General features: G+C 44.0%; 1 protein-coding gene across 18 annotated transcripts in view; it reads right to left on the reverse strand.

Moving 5' to 3' along the window:
- Nucleotides 1-23797, reverse strand: part of LRGUK (leucine rich repeats and guanylate kinase domain containing) — a 173714-nt gene that overhangs the window by 137332 nt on the left and 12585 nt on the right. For 16 of the 18 annotated variants that reach the window (XR_014833783.1, XR_014833781.1, XR_014833779.1 and 13 more), the window contains exons 1-5: nt 16365-16688; nt 10389-10496; nt 8064-8145; nt 4616-4716; nt 1547-1628 (exon numbers count right to left, since the gene is read on the reverse strand). Coding sequence is in view for 8 of the 18 variants with exons in the window: in XM_085005424.1 (XP_084861550.1) it covers nt 1547-1628; nt 4616-4716; nt 8064-8145; nt 10389-10496; nt 16365-16685 (694 nt within the window). In the remaining 10 variants the exon portion in view is untranslated. Of the gene's footprint in view, nt 1-1546; nt 1629-4615; nt 4717-8063; nt 8146-10388; nt 10497-16364; nt 16689-23797 lie in introns of those variants that run through there. The other 2 variants (XR_014833784.1, XM_085005428.1) reach the window with 1 other exon arrangement.

Here is a 23797-nt window from a genome sequence, read left to right on the forward strand (position 1 = left end):
CGAAATTAAGACTTTCATGATAGAAGTGTTTCAAAGTACATCTTATGTTTTGAGTTCAAAATACTGTGGAGTTGCTTTCTCTGGCAATTGCATGCTGGACATAGAGGACTGTTTTCTGGGAGACAGAACTCCAGACTGTCATGTCACCATCCTGATCCAGGGTACCCTGGACAGGCAATCCCTTCTGGTTAGTTGGAGTTTACGGGGCAGCTGATTCCTAGACCAGTTGATTTTTCGACTTTTAAAATGCACTCACATCAGCTGGGAGGTCTTGTTAAAAATGCAGATTCAGTTTTCAGAAATCTGAGGTAGCATCTAAAAGTCTGCTAATGTCTAGGAAGCTCCAGCCCATGCTGACGCTGCTGTGGTCCTTGAGCAGCATCCTTCTAGATGGCCTGAGAGGAGTAGATCTCTGAGCCAGACAGCTGCTCAGCTGTCAGACTCTTAGCCCTTTGCAAATGCAACATGTACGGCAGTCACGCATAAAGCGAAGGTGATCTGGAGGTGCTGCTAATGGGTATTACTTTCAGTTTGTCCTCAAAACATTTTGGTTTGTTCATTTCCTCATCAAGCTACATTCAGGAAAACTCGCTCGTTTCAAGAGCACCATCTCAATGGCCACAAACCATTCAGTTTCACACGCAAGTTCCAAACAGAGGGATGCTATGCTTTAAGCTTTTCATCACATTTTTTTTTCCTACAAAACATGTCTTTACGAAAACGTACCTTCTGCTCTCCCCACAGCCCATCCTTATTACAAGTGTCGTGTGTTCTAGCTGCTGCCACATCCCTGGAACGAGGCACCCGAGGGCAATCAATTCATTCTCCACTCTGCCCTGAGAAATCCTCAGGTGGGTAGAAAGATGCTTACGGAGGAAGAGAAGGTGCTGCTCCCTGATCACGTGAAGAACATCGGTCTCTGGCGTAAAGAAGAGACTCGAGCTCATTAAACTCACAGATCCCCAGTGAACCCCTTTGGCTCTGGACACTGAGGTGTGCCCACTTTAAAGCAGGTGCTCTGTCTGCACGGAAGCCCCGCTCATGCATTAGAGATGTTCCCGAAGTTGGCTGCACATCGAATGGTGTTGGTTGGACTTTTTATTTTAATGCAAGCACCATTTGAAACACACTAGAGAAGCTTGCTATTGGAAGGGAGCTTAGTAGGAATTCTTTCGTAAAATAAATAACCACTCATTTGGGCCATATGTGGCTTTTCAGATACTGAGTATGTATAAAATATGGCATCAGTTTAAGTAGATTTGAAGAAAGGGGTCAAGAAAAAATGGAACGTCTTATCTGGTTCTGCAATTAAAAATAAGCTTTCATCGATCAGAATGACTGTCTTACTTAGTTTTTAAGATGTTCTTGGCAAACTGTGATTTACAAACTCACTCCACGGTGAGCAAACGACCTTTCTCCATTCTGTGATTATCAATTCGTCACCATTTAAACGAGTCACACATCTCTAGCAGCTGGCATATCTGGCACTCTTCCACGTATTAATGGGCTAGGAATCACATTTTCCCTTCACTCATGCAAAGGATACTGTCCAAAATCAGCTTCGTCAGAGTCTGGTATGCTGACAAGTCACACATTTCAGAAATCTGGTTGTAGGAAAAATCCACTTTCTGATGAGAGAAGGAGAGCCGTCCGTTACACTCTATGTCTCGTTCATCGTAACCACTCAATTACCTGCACAAGAGGGATGCGCTTTCTGACTAGCGGGCAGCTAACTCCCCTCCCCGTGCTGACTCCTTTCCTGGCTGGGACCTTGTCTGCCGACTTTGAGGGGCCCTGAGGAGGAGACCCTCCCCGAAGCCAGCTCAGACACCCCCACGCCAGAGACGAGATCTGTTTCGACAGCCAGTCTCTTCATGTGCAGCATGTATGGTGAACCTTCTTGGGCTTCCTTCAGAAGTCACCTCGGTGTCACCCTTAGCACCACGTCTTCATTTTCTCTGATGCCTGGGAGCCTGTGTTCACTTAGTTTCTAAGTGTGTCCTGCTTCTGGAGTCTCCGCCTTCTCTGTTGCGATCTCAATTTACTCTCCTGTGTCACCCCCTAAAGACCAGAAAAAGGTCTTTCTAGTCACCCCTCAGGCCATTCCTCTGGCCCTCTGCACCTTTTCTCAAAATTGACTATTTTAGGAAAGCATTTTCAGCAATAGACCAAAGAAAAACAACAGTAAGTAAATTGATTTACTCACTTACCAGCCAAAGATTTAAAAAAAATTTTTTTTAAACAATGCATGGAGGCGTTCCCGTCATGGCACAGCAGAAATGAATCTGAATAGGAACCATGAGGTTGCAGGTTCGATCCATGGCCTTGCTCAGTGGGTTAAGGATCCAGCGTTGCCGCGAGCTGTGGTGTAGGCTGCAGACGCGGCTTGGATCCTGAGTTGCTGTGGCTCTGGCGTAGGCTGGTGGCTACAACTCCGATTTGACCCCTTGCCTGGGAACCTCCATATGCTGCGGGTGTGGCCCTAAAAGGACAAAAGACAAAAAAAAAAAAAAACCCAAAAAACAAAAAACAAAACACTGCATGGATAACTTGCTGGGCACACTGAAATTATTTCCTGGAAAACCATCAAGCAATTATGTAATATGTACAATTTTTATCATCTTGTGCCTTTTAAAACAGTGATTCCACCCCCCAAAACGCGCTAAGATTATTTTATCAACGTGTTAAATACTACTTCACTACAAATTTTAAATACTGAATACTAAAAAAAACAAAAAACAAGCCAAAAAAAAAACCACCTTTTTTTTGAAAACACCTCAAGTGCTAAGAGTAGAAAATGGGGCAAGTTGACTGTAGCAGAGCAACAGGGACTCCACAGTCAGTAAAACACGAGTGTACAAACCAAGGGAGGGGACAGAAATGTGCCAACAAAGTGTTGTTAGTAAAAAACAAACAAACAAACAAAAAAAGGACAGAATATGACGCATATACAAATGGCAACTTTTAAAGGCATCACATGACTGAATTCAGAAGTCACTTTGGCAGATGGAATAGTCTCGTAGTCATTTTCTTCTATATAATAATGATGGGCTAGAAATAAACGTGTAGTTACCTAGACTCACTCACAACTGACATTTTTTTCATCCACACCTTTCATCCTCAGGTCACAGCTTCTGTGCGTTCTTGATACCTGCCTACACACTGTCAGGACCATATGCCACGACTATGCCCTACACGCTCTGATGAGATTGGGTTTGTTGAGAGACCTTAAAGGGGTTATGAGCCTGTAAGAAGCGCCCGTCGACCGAATGAACTTTCTTCTCAAACTAAGAGCAAAATCATGGCAGGAAATGCGAAAAGGGGCACGTGCGAGCTCCTGCTCTCTGGGAAAAGTATGCTTTCCCTGGTTGGTGGCACCAGGCACAGAGATAGCAAATGGAACACCAGCAGAGCGTCTCAAGAGGGTGGGACACTGTACACAAGCCTAGCTTACAGGAGAATGGGCTTTGGGCCTCAGCCATGGGCTTCAGGACCAGCCCTGCCTGTGGCAATGGTTCCCAAATCTGCCAGCACATTAGAGCCACCCGGGTGGGGCCTTTTAAAATTTCCCACACCCGGGCCTTATCTTGGACCCTTTGAGTCAGAACCTCTGGAGCAGGATCCAGACATCAGCAGTCTTTAAAATTCCCCAGGTGGACTGCAATGTGCAAAAACTTGGGGGCACCATTAGTCTACGACCTCTCTGCTTAAGTGCGGTCCATGGACCAGCAGCGATGGCTCACCTAGAAGGCTGCTAGAAAGCACAGTCTCGGAGTTCCCGTCATGGCTCAGCAGTTAGTGAACCCGACTAGCATCCATGAAGACACAGGTTTGATCCCTGGCCTTGCTCAGTGGGTTAAGGATCCGGCATTGCTGTGAGCTGTGGTGTAGGTCACAGATGGAGTTTGGATCCTGCATTGCTGTAGCTGTGGTGTAGGCCAGCGGCTACAGTTCCAATGGGACCCCTAGCCTGGGAACCTCCATATGCTGCAGGTATGGCCCTAAAAAGTCAAAAGGACAAAAAGCAAGCAAGCAAGCAAGCACCGTCTCAGCCCCAGTCTAGACCTACTGGGTCAGAACCTGATTTTCCCAAGAGCGTCACGTGATCTCCATGCATGTTAAAGCAGGAGACACAACACCCTGCTACAGAGCAAGCTGCTCAGCCACCCTTCCCCGAAATGCAAAAGCAGGTGCAGAAAAGCAAGAACGAACACCTGAAATCAGTGCTTTCTAAACAAAAGTAGAGGTTGGATCTTATTATAAGGAAGGCAAAAGTTAAGCCCCTAGGAAATTTTTTTTACCGACTTTTCTGGTATAAAACTCTTCTGCCATAATAAAAATAGACAAACAATAACTAGTATTTAAATGAAGGAGAGAGAAAAGAAAGTTAGTTCTTCGGTTTTTGAACACTAGGTTTCAGCAAAAGATGACCTCTTGACAGCCCATCTCCTTTCCTAAAATTATAACACACAACTCCTCCTCCTTTAACTGCATTTCAGACACCCACTATTTACTCCCACAACGTATTCTCTCTCAATGCTCTTTTCGCGCTGTTGTGATTAATGGACTTTGCAAACCAGTTAACATATGTAATTAGTGTATTAATAAAGTCTACCTTGAGATTTTTGGGTGGCTTGAAATTGAAGAATGCAGTCAGTTTATTCTGAGACGCATTAAGTTCTAGAAGATAAGGCATACAGCTCACACAAGACAAATCTGGGAGGGGCGGGGTGGGACAGGAATACAGAATAAGGGAAGCCAATAAAACAAAAATTAGACAAAGTCATTAAAAACAGCATACATTATATCAGAACATTTTTTAATTATGCCAGTTGCGAGCACATCTTAATTATTCCAGATGAGTGATGAATGAAAATAGGATTATGCAAAACACACACACCCACCGAGTGGAAAACGCACCATGAGCCCATAATTTAACCCTCTTCCCCGAGGCCTCCCCACCCCTCCCATCCCCCTCTCGCAGCAGAGCTGGGAGAGAAGTGACCGAGGGCTCCCCCCTGTCCCAGCTCCCTCGCCTTGAGCTGCTAACAGTCAATGCCAGCCTTGAAGGAACTGAAGCCTTAGATAATCCCCTGGATAATTACCCCTAAATAATTGAATTAGGTCTTTTCAGAAAGACTGAAAATGCCACCATTAGCTCTTTGGTATAAATTAAATTTTGTTTTAGATGGACTCAATCTTAAATCTCATTCATTATTGGGAAGGATTTAAATGATTGCCTTTGGTTTACTTTGACTCTGGACTGGTTCAAAACCATGGCCAAGGCTGCCTGATTTAAAAGACAGCATAGGCTTTAGGGGGTAACAGACAAGGGGACGCCTCCCACCCCCCACCTCCCCAAACACACAAAAATACGTATCTGAGTTCTGCAGTTCTCCCAAGCCAATATTCTGAACCCAGAATACTAAGTAAAAGACTATTAGGCTAACACTCAATGCTAATGCATTTACATATACCACATAAAACAGTGAAGCACCGAGCTGCCTTTCTCTGCCGCTCTACAGAGGGTGGACTTTGGGCCAGCAGGAGACTCGGGGAAAGGGCCAAGAAGAATCACTTGGTGGGGGTTTACAGCCCCACCTCTACCAGCAACTTGCTTCTCCACCGCCTTTTCCTTCTCCATCACACAACCCCTCAGAAGAGGGCCTCTGGCAGGAGAGAGGAGCCCGTCAAAGTGCTTCTACCTTTCACCAGGGGACAAAGACACACCCAGAACAGAAGAAGGAAGCACAGCTGAGCACTGGGGCCCTGCCTGGAGCAGGCAGGTGCCACGGTGCAGCACCTACCTGCCCACAGAAAGATCAGCCTCCTTGAGCCTGTCTTCTTAACGAAACTGTTCTAGGAGGGACCATGCACTGAACCATTAACACCTTGGTGGGAATTCATGAACAAATCCAGAAAGCTTGCCTGCGAGAGAACACTCTACAGAGAAACTGTAATAGCTTTGCAGGTTGTGCCTGTCTGTCTGATCTAAGCTCAGCTGTCCATCAGTGGTGGTCTCGACCCTCTTAACTTCCCTCCACACCCCTTGGAGCTGATCTTTCTGTGGGCAGAAACCAGTGGAGCTCTGTCTTGAAGCAGGCACAGTAGCTATTGCTTAGATGGCCAGTACATTTCACACTTTGTAGATGGCTGACACTTCGAAATCGCTCTGTGATAGGAAAAATTCAGGTCTGGGCTGCTGGGCCTCTGATGCTCCCTACTTGGTGTAATGACCTCTGTGTCCACCAGATGGCAGGATGTCCTCATGGCTACAGCCATGGTTCTCAAAGTGTGGTCCTGGACCAGCAGCATCCACTTCCCCAGGCACGAATCAGAAATGCAAATCCTCAAGTCCCACCCCAGATCTACTGCATCAGAAATTCTGAGGGGGGGGGAGGCACAGGCATCTATGTTTTAACAGGCCCCCTCCAGGCGATTCTGGTGTGAATTGAAATCTGGTCTCTATCAGGTCATAATAATCTTTCATAATTTTTTAATATAATCTTTACCCACTGTAGGTTCTTAAACACTTGATGAATTAATAAAAGTGGCCCTAAAAGATTGAAGGAGACAGGAGACAGATCTGAAGAGGAAAGCTTCATTTGCTACCAGAGACTGCTTGCTCAAGGGGCAAGGGTATGAAGTCACATCTTGGCAGAGCACTAAAGATTGCTGAAGCTCTCCTTCCCTGCAAGTAACTGAAACCAGCCTTGGAGGTGGGTGTGTGGAAAGCTCCTGCCAATAACACTAAACAGTCTTTCCGATGATAACAACGAAGCCTGGGATTTGCTTTAAAATAACCCTGGGAAGGGGGGCGGGGAGAGAGGGATGAAGTAAGATGGGCCACGGGGCAGATAACTGTTGAACCGGAACATTCCTTACAAACCTAATTGTGCACATTTTTCATTTTCCATAAAAGTTTTATGACACTAGAAAAAAATAACAAAAAGTCAAAAAACAGTAGCATTTTAAGAAGTAAAATATGCTAATATGTTATTAACCATTGAAAAGAATGAATTTTAATTATCACAGTCACAGAAGAGGAAGAAATCAGAAAATGAGTCAGAGAAGACATTATCAGAAACCTTAATCATCCCCCCCAAAAAGTCAAAGAAGCCAGTAGAAAGATTATCAGGGAAGAAAGAAGCAAATCAGAAATTTCAAATAAGGGAGTTCCTGTCATGGCCCAGCAGAAGCAAACCCAACTAGTATCCATGAGGACGCAGGTTCAATCCCTGGCCTCACTCAGTGGGTTAAGGATCCCGCATTGCCGTGAGCTGTGGTGTAGGCCAGCAGCTACAGCTCTGATTGGACCCCTAACCTGGGAACCACCATACACCTCGGGTGTAGTCCTTAAAGAAAAAAAAAAAAAAAGAAAAAGAAAGAAAGAAATTTCAAATAAGATCAGAAAATTAGAAATAAGGATCATTCACTCTTTAAAGAAAATGTGATGAATTTCATTAAATAAGAGCAGGGTATCACAAGAGATACCTTATATGAAACTACAGATGGCAGAGTTAGACTTTCAAGAATGCACTAACTATACAGAGACAGTGAAGAGAAGGGAAAAAATAAATTTCTGAATCCCTGGTGCTCAAATAAGAACAGAAGTAGCTGGCTAGGATTAAGATGTAGATGCAAATGCAAAATAAAGAAAAGGATCCATTAAAGGGAAGGGGGATTAATTTATCTACACTGAATAAACTGAGAGAGGGAAAGAAAAGGGAATCATCAAATATTCAGGAAGCATTAAAGAAGTAATGATCCATCTCTTAAAAGGAAAAAGCAAAGCAAACATTCCATCTGATACTTTTTAATATCACTGAGTGTGTCTCAGTCATTGCATCATAGAGCCTGTTTGCTGAGCTCTGCCTTTCTCTTTACTCATCAGTCATAGGCGCTTCTTGTTCCCCCATGGAAAACAGAGGATCAATATGTAAACCGACCTACAACAGCACTTAGCTCAAGTTTGGTAGCACTGCAGTATAGTACATTCGGCCAAGCTTAAATTTTGCCATAATTCAGCAATCCATCAATTTACTAGAACGAGAATTACATACCTTCAATTTTATTTCCTGCAAGATTCAACTTCTGTAGGTGAATGTATCCACAGAGGATGCTGATGTCAATTAAATCAAGACCCTGAGAAAATAAAAGGGAAAAGACTTTAACGTTGCCTCACTAGGTGAGTACTGAGGCTTTTCAAAATCGCTGGAAATAAAATGTGGTAGAAAGAAAATTCAGAATTTCCTGTGAAAGTATATATAGGAGAAGTGAGAGAATAAAATCTGAAGTCTACTAGCAAGAGGATCTCAAAACGGACTATAAACCCCATCTACAGATGCATTCCTCTGAAGGAAATAATAGCTTGGAAAATGAGTGTTGTTAGCAAGAACAAATACAACATGAAAAGGCAAATTAAAGCAGTGTTCATGAAGACCTCTAGAGCAGCGTTTTATAAGAAAACACACACACACACATGCATAAAAGCAATAAAGCCACAGCCTTTATCTAGGAGAAGAAAAGAAAAAGCAAATGCTTAGAATTCAAATGAAATGTTCAAAGAGCTCACACCTAACAGGGAGATCATTAATAACAACACCGCCCACACTTTGTCAGGGTTCCATTTTCAAAGCTCTCTAACGATAATCCCACTGGATCAAACCAACCTGTGAGATCCAGAGGGTAGATTGTCCCCAACGTGGTGATGAGGACTGGGCGGTCCAGAGAGCTCTGTCAATAGCCTAAAGTCACTTGGCAAGTTTGTGGTACAGAAGCATCAAGCCTCCCGAATCCTTGTTGAGGCCCTTTCCATGAAATCTTGCTTCTGCACAGAGGGGACCTGGGTCCCTCGGAATCAAGCCTCAAGTCACTGCTTTATGTGGCAATACCAGAGTCAGAAAAAGCCAACCAATAAAGTGCCAGTATAAGCAATTTCTCAAATACAAGAATAAGAATGTTTAATGATGACCGCTAGAAGGGTGAAAAAAGAAATTACTGAGAGCATACTCTGTACGAGGCATCGTGTTTGGTGTGATGAAAAATGCCTACAGTGATGGACTGGAGCTATACTGTGCCCTTAGGAAACCTATGACTTTGGTGGCAGAGAAACTGGGTACACAAGTAATAAGAGAAGTAAAAAAAAATTACATGTATAATGTAAGTAAGACGTAAGGGGGAAAAATCACTAGCCTGGCCAACCCTAAGAAAGTGTCTTCAGTAAGACCGGTTATTAGGACAAAGGAATTCAACATGTGATACCTCAAATGTAAGCAGGTCAGTGGCACAGTAAGTTAAGCTTGGGTCCATCTGGCTAAAATAAGATTTAAAGGCTTGAGCTTTTTTCGTAGGTCAATTTTAAGGCATAGCACTATGTACGTAAATAGGCTATAAACTGAAGGAGATTTATGTGGGGATGGATTGGTTACTGGACAGAGCGCAATGCACCCAGGGGGCTCCGTGTATGTTACTGCCTGACTGGCTGAGTCATCCAAAAAACGTAAAGTGAAGAGAGTAAAAGACTAGGGCCTTGGTATACAGTTCTCAAAGGACATGCCATGGAACCAGGAGGGGTGAAACGAGCTTAACCTTTCTTGGAGAGTTTACTAGTGCAAATCCAAGATGAAACAGCCTTGCTATGAATTAGGCATGCTTGAGCCAAATTATGGTGCTATAGCAAAAATGCAGTGCACTTTTTTCACCTACCTATCTGCATTTACTCTGGGGACCTCCAAGGAATAGTTACTGTTTTACAATACAAGGAAGCAAAAAGAGATACATTATTTTTCCAGGACTATAGAGAAAAAAATGAGGAAGGAAGCTGAAATACCCTGGGTATTCTGCCCTTACAGCTTCCCTTATGATAAAACTAGAGCCAAGATTCTGGACTAGCATCAAGATCTCAAAAATTGAAGAATAACAATGCATTTTTTTTCTTGCATCTTTTGGAAAGTGAGCTTTAGCTCAGAGCTCCTTATTTCTTGAACCTGCTTGGGGTCCGGGGAGTCAATATCAAAATACTTTGTTCCCTTGGATTCAGACGTAAATTTTAGTCCTGGCACTGATCAGAGAGAAAATTCTAAAGAGTTTTTGATTGGTTTTACAGAATCAAATTCAACCTCTTGGAAGGAAAGCATTGATTACTATAAAATAGACTACTTATGAGGAAAGAACTAGACGGTGAAGGAAATGAAAACAAAGGAATTTGTGGGGGTGGGGGCTGATATCAAACATAAAAAACTCTTATCACTATTCTCCACCAAATGCAAGACTGTCAGATTGGCAGCCACCAAAAAAGCTGTGAGTACCGGGGAAAATGGATCAGGTCCAACCAGGGTCAAGATGCAGCCAGCCCAAGGCCATAGGTGTGACCTTGTCATACTTACTGATAAATTTAGACTGAGGTAGACCTGCTCAGTCCCAGAGCCTGAGCGTCCCAGTTGGTAGAGTTTCTCGGCCACAACCTCCTCTCTCAGGACCCCATCAAATTCCCCCTGAAAAAAAAAAAAAATCAGAAAGGTGGACAAAGAAAGGACTTCCATTAGAAAAGAAACAATTCACCTCATCATATCCATAAATTATTTAGCATATTACATATCTGGGAGCTGAGCCCTCCAAAATTAACTGGCACCAAAGAAAACTCTGTACTGAAGACCCACACGTATCATGTATGATTAAAATACCTATCAAGTCAATGTCTTGCCACTGAACTTGCAGGTGGTTGCTTGAGTTAGGTATTCAATGTGGAATGAACACAGCAGTGGTCGAAATGTCATTATTAGTGGTGACAGGTATGTGTGATTCCTTTTCTGTTTGGGGCACTGAGCTAAGAGCTCTCAATGGGTCCATGAATTTAAACCTCCTGACAACCCTCAGTTAGGTACTAGCTCCATTTTACAAATGAAAAAAGTAAGGCTCGCGGAAGTTAACTGGCCTGAAATCGCATAGCTAGTATGTGACGGGGCCAGAATACAAACCCAAATCGGTCTCACCCCAGGGCAATGCTAGCCACTACACTTGACTGCTTGTCCACACCCCAAAACGATGGTTAGATCAAATTAAGGCCATTACATTCCCACACCTCCTATCCTTGCCGGAGAAAAGAGGTCCTCAGTTCACTTTGTATTGACTGATATTGCTGGATTCCTGCAATTTACCAGATCTGTTAAAAGGATCATTCTCATCTCTAGAAGGAGGTTGGCCCCTGGTCTACAGACACCGTGGACCAGTGATGGTCCAACATGTCCCTTCCCCGGTAATGACACACAGAAGAGAGAAAAGCTGGGCTAGTGCTATTTGTGGCCAGCACATTAACACTAACCTCAGCATGAGGACACAAGATACAGAAATCACATCAGTGACACCCACATAACTCATCAATGTAACAGGTCTATGGACCTTGGCAGCAAAATACTCTCTCAGGTCATCTGCATTAAATCAGGAACCAATGATGCTGCTCGGGCTGCTGGTACTGAGGACACAGGTATGCAGGGTTGTGCCATTGTAAAGTTTCTTTCCTCCTGAATCGCCCCTATCCCAGGAAGCAAGTATCACTCACACAGAGATACTGTACAGCTGGTCAGGCTTGGTTTAAACCCCAGATCTGCCAGTTTGGATATGATTTTGAGAGCTGAAGTTTTCTCTGAGCTTCATATTTTTTCATCTATAAACAGGACACATTATTACGCTCTCTTAATGTTTTGGAGAGAATGAAAAATAATTGTCAACGTAAAGCTCTTAGCACAGTGCCCGAAACACAGCAAGAGTTCCCAATAAATGGCATTTGTTACTACAAACTGATGAATCCAGAAACTCCACATCTTAATGTTTCACTCATCCACATCCAGCAGCCTGGTCACCAAGTGGGGGAAAGAGATCTACTTTTCTGAATAAAGTTGCAATGTTTTATAGAAAGCCTGCGAAAGAAGAGAGGTGACAGAGTGTTACCTTCCCTCTAAAACCTTCCACCCGGCCCACCCCCTCCATTTCCTGGGTTCAAGAAGATACAGTAGGTGGGTGTCTGTTTTTCAACACAGCCATTGATAAGGGGACTGGCCTCGCTGTCAGCATTTCCCCAGATCCCCAAGTCAAGACTTCCATGGCCCTCCCCTCACACCTCTTTTGAGGTTCCCGCCACTGGTTAGTGTTGGATCTCTCCCTTCTGGTCGTTGGTCATTTTCAGATCTTGACCAACCCTACCCGTATCTCAGGTGGCTTCAGAATCCTTAGGAGGGCCACTCAACACCCCTACCACTCCAAGCATGGGCATACACAGGTGTTCCTTACTCTCTCAACACCAGACACCTTAAAATTGATCTCCAACCAACTTCAGCCTCTCACTCCCCCCAGCATGTCCTAGACCTCATCATCGTGCTAAACTGCTCACCCCAGAAACCTCAGACCCCGGTCTTCCATTGCTCTCAGATCCCACAGCTGCCCATCCTTCAACCTTTCCAGCACCTACTGAACTTGGTCTCTGACCACTACAAAATCTCCAGTCTGTTCATGCTTCCCTTTCTCAGAGTCTATCTGTTCTCTCCTGACTATACTTCTTTCCCTACTTGGTCTCCCAGGGGCAATTTCAGTGTCTCTCAACTCCTTGGCCCCTGATTACATCTGCCCCATATGTACTCAGACCTGAATCAACTTCACGATCACCACTGCGCTAAGGCAGAGATTATGCCGTGCTCATTGCCCATTTGGGATAAAAATCGTTTTAGCATGCAAGCACATGCCAGACAAGTCCACAAGCCATTTCAAGGGTTTGCATTTGCAGCTGCTGGCCTACCCCACAGCCACAGCAACGGGATCCAAGCCATGTCTGCAACTTACAGCACAGCTCACGGCAACGCCAGATCCTTAACCCACTGAGAAAGACCGGGATCAAACCCACGTCCTCATGGATACTAGTCGGGTTCATAACCCACTGGGCCACAACAGGAGCTCCTAATGAGAATTTTTTAAGCCTCTTCCCACCCAAACTCTCAGTAGCATAACGAACCCATTCTCATGCTGACACTCTTCTTTCCCACCCAGCTCTTCTCCCGTCTCTTCCTTCTCTCACCAGTCCTTTCCAGCTTCCTTCCCTGAATCTTCTTCATCTGCCTGCCTCGGAAATGCATCGACTCCAGAGATTTCTTTCTTGGCCCTCCTCTGCTTTCTCTCCTCTCCCTGGATGATCTCACAGACTCCCATGCCAAGGGTTCCTAGGTCTCCGACCCTGAGCCCCCTCTCCACAGTCGTGTGATTCATGTAGCCAACGCCCGAATGCACAGCTCCACCTGTCCTGTTTCTCACGGTGGCTAATGGCCTTCACAGCCCCCTACACCATGCCATAGACCTAGCAGTCAACCTAGACTTCCAATGTTCAATGAATAATAGTCTCATCTTAAATATTTTATACATGTATTTATCTCTAGCTTCCTTTCCATTCCCATTGCCTAAATCCAGACTCTTCTCCCTCCCCCATAGATACTGCTAGTCTTCTCACTGGTGCACCTGCCTCCAGGCTTACCATCCTCTAATCTAATCCCACTTGGCCACAAGAGCAGTTGCCCATGTCTTAAGAGTCAAGTCCACAATCCCCACAGTGGCACAGAGCTCTCCCCCATGTGGCCCCTGCCTCATTGCCTTTTCTGATCTCACCTATCATGGGTCACTAGGAGAAGCTGCCATCTGCCTGCCCACACACCACCTCCCCACCCCAACAAGGGTGTATGTCCCTTCAAGGCTTCCACCATCTGCAATCCAGCTCTTATATCCACGTCTCTTGACGTGCTGACTGGTTTGATTTACTCATATTCTTATCTCACCTTGAGAGCTGGGACCATGTATGTCCACCAGCACACGTTCATCTGTTCATCTTCTATCACAACTGGTGCTATTACGGATGACATTTCTCATTTTTTTGAGAGTCTGCTCTTTGTCAGACACTATGCCAAGAACTTTAATGTGGACTTTCCCCATTCAATTGGATGTTCGTAACTCTCCAGGGAGTCGGCGTTCTTACCCACATCAAGTTATTGGCAAAGAGGGGTTTTCATGCAGCAGAAACATATCACAGGCCCAGACACCCCTTCTGCCCTTCACAGTCAAAAAGTACTTCTTATATAGCAATCATTTGTGAATGTTTGTTTAATGAAGCCTAAATTAATGAAATCACTTAATGGGCTATAGTTAGCAGATAAGAACAGGGAAGTTATTACTTAAATTAGTAGCAGTGTAAATAATATATTGTGCTAAGTAGTTTACACATAGGCTCTCATTTAATTTTCACAACTCTCCTATGACGTAGGTATTATCATAATTCCCACATTGCAGATGAGACAGAAGGCGCGTGAGTAACTTGCTCAAAATCTCACAAGTCTATGAAAATCTTTGATTCCAAAGGCAATATGCTAAACAGCTGGTCTGCCCTACCTCCCTCCAGTTCATTGAGGCTACTGTGCATGATACGCACTAAATTATCACTGTGTCCACCAAAGCATCATAAATCTTAATCAGGCTAAAATATGAAAAATAAATCACTAAACATAAAAGCCCAAATGGTTCCTCTTAAAACTTTCCCATTTCTTCAGCTTATCAAAACGTAGAGACACTATAAAAAGCTAAGTGAGAATGTAAGAACACAAAATACATATTAATATTTTGAATATAAATGGAAGAAATAATAAACATTTTCCACATGCAGCCTATAAACCAAAAAGGATTAACTGGTTCACGTCATCCCCCTCCCTCTATGTTTGTTAATGGCATACTGAAGACAGATTAACAACCGCCCTAATGAACCCCAGAGCTAAAGAACATGCGTTAATTGGAATAATAAAGTTAACTGGTGATTCATTTGTTAACTCCTCTGGGGTTGGAAGCTGGTGGAAACCATACAAACATCTTGAAGTTGTAAAAACATTGCTACAGTTTTGCAATAGTCACCTTTAAGCATGGCAAAGTAGATCAACAAAAGGTAAACAAAATAAGTAATAAATTTCTATGGTCCACTTTAACCAAAATTGATGTGTAATTCAATAGCTCATGTAGAAGGAGGTAGAAGAGGAAAGACCAAATGGGGGGTGAGGGTGGGAAAAAAATGTGCCAGACGTGAAAAGTGAACCAAAGGACGTGACAGAAGAAGAAAACCCAAAGTGGGGACACAGTTTAAGTGGTTAATGGCAGAATCGGAGTAACAGAAGACATTACAAGATACAGAAAGGAGACTAAGAAAAAAAAAATCAGACAAATAAGGAAAGGAGATAGTGGAAGAGAACAGGCATAACAAAGAGAAATCTTTTTGGCCTCAAGGGGGAAAGAAAGGTGACTAGGAAAAGGTCCAATGACTCAAAAGGGATGCTAGAAGAATATCACAGAACGAGGATGCTCCTATTTCTCTGTATTATGTCTACTTCTGAAAAGAACTTGAAACAATTGATACTATGAAGGAAGAGGAAGGGGAGAGAAAAACCTAATCTAAAGAAAAACTATGAAATTAAGACAAACACTGACTTAAGGAAAAAAAAAAGTTTCCTGGAAGCCAAGACAAAGAGGAAAACCTAAGAGTTTATGGAAAGAAAGCAAATTTATTTCTTTAAAGAAAACAAACAATTCATAGAAAGCCAAAAGAAAGAAGTGATGAGCCGTGGAAAGTGACAAGTGGGCTAAGGAAGGAGCAGGACGATAATAAGTGTAAGAAAGGCGTGGAATTGCGGGGTGTTTAGAAGGATTGTAGCAAAGAAGGATTTTGTATTAATGTCAAAGGCCGAGCTGCCAATGGGGCATTACAGGTGGGAATGTTGGAAATACGCCTCACATCCTAAAATACTCCCACAGTAAGCAGTGTATGGGTGTGTGTGTGTTGCTTGTATAAGGCATCATATACCCCTGACAGAAATAATATATAAAACTTTCAAGTCACTTGGTCTTTGAGGAAGCACTTAGATTACTTCCAGAGAGTAATTTTTTTCCCCCTAGAGGAAGGAGGATGAAGGGACTAGAAGTGAGGAAGAGTATTTCACAAACACGGGGACAAAGGTGCAGAGGGTGCTGAATTCTGCCTATTCACAATACTGTCAAGGTTTAATTTTGGAAAAGGTAACTCCCAAATGCTTTTCTGTAACCATGTTGTATAACTTGACTCTTAAGAAATCAAATGTGCCAAAGAAAAACAGAGGAGATACTTGGGTATTTCAGTCAAAGGGTAATGAAACTGGGTAACAGAAATGGGAGGGGAGTGGGGGGGGTCTCGGAACAGAAAGGGAGAGGTGCTCCTGGAGATGAAGAGCCCTAGGACTGGGGCCAGCCATGGGCTGGTGAGAGGTCCAACTTCTGGAGAAGGAAGCGAGGGGATGAGGGGTAGGGGGAAGGCACACCTCCGAATTCAGCATTTCTGACTCCGAGGACGTCTCGGATTCCGCTTCACCCTCGCCCTCGCCCTCCTTCTCGTCCTGGTCCACGGATTCTCGGTCCACCTCCGACTGCAGATAGCGGTGAATGAGCTGCTCCAACAGGTAGGAGGAGGCTTTGCGGAAAGTATTTTTCGGCTTCTGCCCCATGGGAAAAGAAGACCAGCAGGCCTGATGTGCCTTTTCTGAGTACAACAGTTTCGATTGCACTCCAGTTCGTGAACTGCATAAGCTTCCCTGGAGAGAGGACAGTCTCGGCACCTGAGGATCTCTCCTGGGGGTCGCCATCTTGTTTACTGGGGTTGCCTAGGAGACTGGCCTCTGGGGAGGAGGCGCCGCAAGGGATTTTGGGGGCTGTAGTCTCCGTCCCTCCACACCTCCTCGCTTTCAGTCTGTGACTGCTGATGCTCGATTTTCCTTTATTTTTCTTTTCGTCCACCTGTTGTAGTCTGTTTCTCTTTTTCGTCCGTTCAGTTGCTGGCTTTGTTTCTTTATGCTTGTCTCTCTCGTTTTAACCCCTTTTCTCTGCACCCCCTTTGGTCCATCCGATTGTCTGTTTTCTCTCAACCTCAAGGTTCCTTTTAGAGATTTTTCATCCCACCTGAGATCACAGGTGATCGCCCCATCCTGCTTTATTCACGAAGCTCTTTCTGCAGAGTCCTACTTGCTAGGGTTAGACCTCTCTAAATCTGTCGAAAAGCTAGTAACACCGGAATTTTTGTCTATGCTGAGTGCGGTGAACATAAAAGAAATGGAAGGCATGAATGGTTCTTGTCCTTATGATTTATTTGCGGATAATAAAGAGAAACTATCAGGCGATGACCAAGAGCTGATGTGCAATTAATTTACGTTTTTAACCTGAAATGATAAGCCACATTCTTGGGGAGAAAAACTGGCAGTGGTCTAACAATCCAAATTGGGGGTGGGGGAAGGAACGACCGCCGAGCTAACACTATCTAAAAGCCTCCATAAAGCTGTTAGCATCGCATAAGTAATTGTATTCATCAATGACCTGCACTGGTAATTATTGTGATCTTGTTGCCTGAGTCCTCTTTGCAGTTTTATAAAATACTCTTGCAAGATTGCGAAGCATGATTTTATGCCAGTGTGATTTCATGTGACCCACATCCCATAGCCTTGAGCTCCACAAAGTAGACACTCTATAGAAAAGCAGAATGAAAATTATCGTAACTATTATTGCCATAGTGATGACAATAGAGATCCTTGCAGGGAAGTCACCCTCATTCTCCTGGCCTTACAGGGCTTTTTCTCCATGCTTCAGTGACAGCAGTTGCAAATACACAATGATCCTGTCAATGGCTGTCAGGGGAGAAGGAGATGGAATCCTTATGGACACCATCCATTGACTATTATCTTTCTCAGTGCTGGAGGGCCCGTTAAAATGGACATAAAGCTTCCAGAATTACCTTCCTTCATTATCTTGCTGGTCATAAATGTAAAGGCCATAATGAAAGTATCTTTTTCTGCTAGGCTTATCTTCCTGCTTGCTCGCTCCTTTTTCCAGTGGGTAGGAACTCCTGCAAGGGATTTTTCCTCATCCTCACCCCCACAGGACCCGGCCAGCAAACTGACAGAAGGATGAAAGGGGCAGAACACAGACAAATGGAAACTCAGTGTGTTTTTTGTTTTGTTTTGTTTTTCCAGTAACTAAATCAGCATTTCCAGCAAAGCAAGCTTTGCCAGTGTCAATCTGTTGAGAAAAGTGTCTTCAGGCAGAGTTTGGACCTGTGGCAGAGTAATTTTCAAAAAGTTAAAAAAAAGGATTATTATGCAAAAATAGAATGAAACACATGTGAAAGATTTTATTCAACTCGTTAATTAATGAGCGAGCCAGTAAGATGGTAACAGGGTATTTATAGTCCCAAGGAAAGACATTCTGAAATAAGTTCACTAAGTGAGAGAGAAAACTAGTTAATGTCCTACTAGGCATTACACTGTAGCCTTTGGAGTTGTATATTTCTAAATGTCTTCTCTCTTTCATCTTCCCATCTACTCTCTGTCTGTCCCAGTTTGACAGATAAGGTAACTGAGGCCCAGAGAATTTAAATAACTAGCCCGAGAACAAGTAGTGGTGCTGAAATCCAAACCTAGGAAAACCAAACTCCACGGTCTACCTTCCACTACCGCTTCTGCAGGTGGTAAATGCGGAGCCAGATAAAAGTACACAAGAGGTCTCAGAAGGAAAAACCCTCTATCAGTTAATGTTCTTAAGTGTAAATAAAAGTTCACTCAGAGAATAAGCCTTTCGTATAGAACCATAACATGTCAGACCTAGAAAGAACTTAAAAGCTCATCTTATCCCAACACTCCTCTTTAGAGAAGAAGAAATTGATGGCCCTCCAGGGACAGTGACTTATCCCAAATCACCTGACTTGTTAGCAGCCAAGCAGGAACTAGAGGCTAGACTTCCCCTTGCTCAATCTTTTCGCTTGCCAGTTTGCCAAAATGCCCCCCATGCTGGAATTGTATGAAGAGCATCCCTACTTTGGGATTCTGGGGATCAAAATAGAAGGCATCATCTCTATAAAAATTATTTTACCAGGCACAGGAGATAGAATTAGACAGAGGGAGACAAGGTAAGCCGAGGGAATATTTTATTGGAACTCTTCCTCTTAGCATAAGACATCAATAATTACTTCCATTTATTCATTGGTTCCTATAAACCTGGCCTGCGCTAAGTGCTGTGGACATATCTCAGTTAATTCCACCAACTGCTCTCTGAAAGAGGAATTGATAATCCCATTTTACGAAGGAGAAGAATGATGCTCAAAAATGCTAAGCAAGTTGCCCAATCACACAATTTCTGCTCAAACCAAAATTCCAACTCATCTTCCTAGATCCAAAGTCCATTTATCTTAACCACTAATGCTTTCCCCAGAAATATGAATTCATTTCTCAGGATGGAATGATGAGGCACAGAGAGCCTGACCCTATGAGATACTGAAAGTGTGTACGTGCATGTGCATGTGTGTGTACACGCGGGTGTGTGTGTGTGTGTGTGTGTGTGTGTGTGTGTTTTGGGGCCAGGCAGGAAGACCTGAGATTTCTGAAGCCGGGGAGGTACAGTGGGGTGGGCAAAAACAGTGGGATAAGATAATCCAGGAGAGCAACGTCTTCTGTGACAGCCTTAGTCTCTTATTCACTTGGGTGAGAGGAAAGAGACAGGGGAAGAGTATCACCATAGCACCCAAGGGCGCCTCTCATGAGAAGACTTCCAGGACTGGCTATTTAAAGGGGAGAATCAATGGGGTAAAGAGCTTAAGTTTATTTTTTTCTTTTTTACCATCGTGCCTATGGCGTATGGAAGTTCCAAGCTAGGAGTCGCATCAGAGCTGCAGCTGTAGGCTGACGCCATAGCCATGCTGGATCCCACTGCATCTGCGACCTAGGCCATGGCTTGCAGCAACCCCAGATCCTTAAGCCACTGAGCAAGGCCAGGAATGAAACTCACATCCTCACAGACACTCTGTTGGGTTCGTAACCCATTGAGCAACATTGGGAACTCCAAGAGCTTAAATTTAAAAGAGGGTGCGAACTACCAGCTTCAGCTGCTTGGTAGCTTTACCCTGGTGGTATTATTTACCCTTATCCCTAACTTTTATGTGTAGAACCGGGCTCTCCCCCAGTCTGGAGCCAGCACCCTGCTATATGACCTTCCTTCATTGAGAATGGAAAGGAAAAGCAGGGATGCACCCTCTGCTTCCTGCATGTGGGAAGAGGGTCTTCCAGGAGTGTGGACCTTGGGCAAAGCAAAGAACATACACCCCTCCCCATTGTCTTGAGGGAAAAAACAAGATCGAACAGTGCTTCTCAGGGATGCTGGGATGGCAGCACCTTGCATTCATGGTGATTTTAACAGAACACTTACATTTTCACAGAATATCGTGACATGGGGAGAGCAGATAGGCTGTGGAAGCCGCCAGTGATATAATAAGAATAAAAATAGAACCACAACTCATGTTTATGACTAATAACTATGTGCTGGGCACCCTGATAAATACTTTACATATATTAACTCCTTGTATGCCTACAAGGACTCTGTAAGGTAGAGATGAATATTATTATCCCCATATTATAGATGAGGAAAGAGAGGCATGGCGAGCTTGTATAAACCGCACAACCCACTTTGTCACGCAGAGGCAAAGCCAGACGGCAAATGGAGAGAGTCTGATTTCCTAGCCCCTCATCCTAATCAAAACGTGGTACTTCATCAATTATTTGAGTAAAACTTTAGTGGGGCGGCAGCGGAGGTGGGGTGGGGCGTGCACGTGTACAGATTGAATGTTTGTGTCCCCCTCCCCCAAAATTTATGCATTGAAATCTAATCCCCAAAGTGATGGTATGAGGAGGTGACTGGGTCCTGAGGGTAGAGCCCTCATCAACAGGATAAAAAAGAGGCCAGAGAGCCAGCTCCCTCTGTCCACCATGTGAGGATACCAGGAGCAGGTGGCTTCTGTAACCTGGAAGAAGGTGTCTTACCAGAACCTGAACCTGGCACCCTGACCTTGGTCTTTCAGCCCCTCAAACTGAAAGAAGTAAAGTTCTGTTGTCTATAAACCAGACCATATACTCTGTTAGAGCAGCCAAACGAAAACAGGGAGGAACCTTAAATGTGATGCATTAATGTCATATCCTTTCATGCTTTGTTATTCCTTTCTATTAAGAAGGGATAAAAATTCATAGGAAGGGAGGAAGTTTATTATCCAATAATAGCCAAGTGGGTCTATAGACATTATGCAGATAATTACACAATTTCAGTTGCCATAAGGGCTACGAAGGGAAAATATAGGAGCCACAAGAACATCATCTGGGTCCTACCATCATAATCTGATTACGCCTGATTTTATGATGGCAGATACCCTGGATCACATACTGGTGTTGAGCTCAAAGATAAAAATCGAAGCCTAAGATGAGATCATCTTAAAAAGCTCATAGACAGGCAGAAAAATCAAGCCAATGAAGAGTTGTCTGCAAAGAACTGCAAGCATCAGGTCGTGAATAAAATCTGAACGGAGGACTAGCTAAGGATGATGGAGAATTTCTAGGTCAGACAGAAAGGTGGGTTTCATCAGGGAAGTCACAACAACTTAAGATCAAAATGATTACAACGTTAAACTGATAGCCAGGAGGGACTGTACGAAATCTTTTGGAGAAAGATATGAAGACTTGAGGATGTCACACTATGACATTCAGAAGAAGATCAAAGAAGACCAGAAGGAATTCTGGAAGAAATCATCGCGGAAGTGATGGAAAAGAAAGGGCTTTCGAGAGACATGAGGTTTAATAACCAAAGCATCCCAATGGCACTAAATAATAAAAACAGAAGAAAGAGCAAACAGATACCAGGTGAATGAACCGTGCAAGAATTCCCTCCATAGCCATACACTTCGAAAAGCACAATGTACCTCAGTTAAGAGCAAGTTTGGAACAGTGGTGTTCTGCAGAAAAGCAAATCACGGGGGCTGTGATGTAAAGCACAGGAAACATCCAGATCGTTATTATCAGCAAGAAGAGAAGTCTGTTTCAGGTGCCAGGGATATAAAGTTTAAAATCTCGGTCTCTTTAATCAAGAGATTTGCATTATGGTTGGGGCAGCAGGATACAGAGATTCTTCCAAATGAAATCAGAAGTATAACAGGGGAAGCTAAGGCCTACCCGATTGATTTCTAATTACCGTTAGAAGTTCTCAGGGTGGGACTGAGTTGGAGGCAACATGAGCCACGACCACCTCTTTTTCTTTAATACTCTTGGCAGAAAGGACTCACTTCTTGAGGCAGATAAAGCAGTGCCCCCAGGCCGGTCCATGGGTGTTGTCAGGTGAGATCACATTTGTGTCCAAGACAGGGATGCTCCAAAGATTCATAGATGAGGTAAGAGGGGGAGCTAAGTTTTCAAGAAAAAACACAGAAAGAGGTGCTGGACAGTCCCCAAAGGACAAGTGGCATAGACAGAGGCAAAGAGGCTGGCCTGGCTGTGTTTCAGAGAGTCTCTGAGAAGTCACTGACAGAGAGGTAAAACCTGTTCTCAGTAAGGTGGGAAGGAGGAGGAGGTTGCCGCCTTCCTAGGAGACATGAGGTTGAGTGAAGAAGTGAATCCAGCTACACCATGTGTCAGATGTCTTACAGAATCTAGGGGATGAGACTTTTTAAAAAGGGGAGAAAAGATGGGGCTGGTGAGAGATTCTGACAGCTGTGAGAGGAAGGCAGGAACTTTATAATTCTGGTAATGGACAAAGTACATTTCACATAGGTGATGCTTTTCCATGAGAGGAATAGGAGACTCTGTTAGTCTCTGATATACTGTATATTTTAGGCACTTTACACAATTTACATCTATACCGTATGGCCAGACTTCCTTGGTTAACTCTCTCCACTGAGGATGCCTCCTTTCCTTGCAAACAGTACCTTGCACATAGTAGATGCTTTATAAACATGTAGTGACTACACACGAGCTTGGCTTTATGGTGAGTATATGGAAGGCAGCTGCCCCTTCATTCTTCCTGAGTGAAATCACATCCTTGCAGAGGGATGCAGGAAGAACAGAGTACCTAAATGCTGAAGTTGCCAAGAAAATAAAAAGACACAAACCAGCATTCAAGGGATCTAACAGGACTTTTTTAGAGTCAGACCTGGTGAAGCCAAGCCAGTCCTCACTCTTGCCTCTCAAGGTCACAGGGAGAGTTAAATGAGGTGAGTGTGGAGATGGCTGACTCAGTGGGGTAGACTGCACCTAGGGCCACCAATTCTTCTTATCCCTGTACACACCCCTTGCAGTGTGACTTTAGCCCCTCCCACCAAGAGGTAGAGTCTGCTTTTCTACTCCTACAGTCTGGGCTTGGCCATGTAACTCACTTGGGCCAATAGAACAGTAGCAAAAGTGGCACCAGCAGCAGAGACTTGGAAGGGCTCCGGCATTGGGACATTGCAAACATCCTATAAAAAAGCCGGGGCCAGCCTGCTGGATAATGACAAACAATGGCCTGGTTATCTGGGGCCTTGGCCAGCTCCCCCTGTTGCCAGACATGTGAATATAGGCAGCTTAGATCACCCAGCGTCAGCCAACCTGCCAACCGATCCAAGATGCCTGAAGGAACCCAGCAAACAGTGGATGAACAAAAACCCAGCAAAAACCAGACCGGAAGAACCGCAAAGTCAACTCAAAAAACTACAAACTAAATAAATGGTTCTTTTAAGCCACTAAGATTGGGGATGGTTTGAAAGGCAGCGAAAGTTCACTTACACATATAATGAATATCTAGATTGCCTAGAGTCTCACCTGACGATTCAGTAACAGACTGAACTTAGACGCTTTCTCTTCTTGCCTTTAAAGGATTGTTTTCATATTGGCCTTTGCTACTGTCAGTATTATCTTTCATCAAA

Source organism: Sus scrofa, chromosome 18 (genome assembly GCF_054392235.1).
Source record: "Sus scrofa isolate SSC_HxYL_T2T_F1_AM1 chromosome 18, Sscrofa_HxYL_maternal_Yorkshire_Landrace_v2.0, whole genome shotgun sequence".
Taxonomy (NCBI): domain Eukaryota; kingdom Metazoa; phylum Chordata; class Mammalia; order Artiodactyla; family Suidae; genus Sus; species Sus scrofa.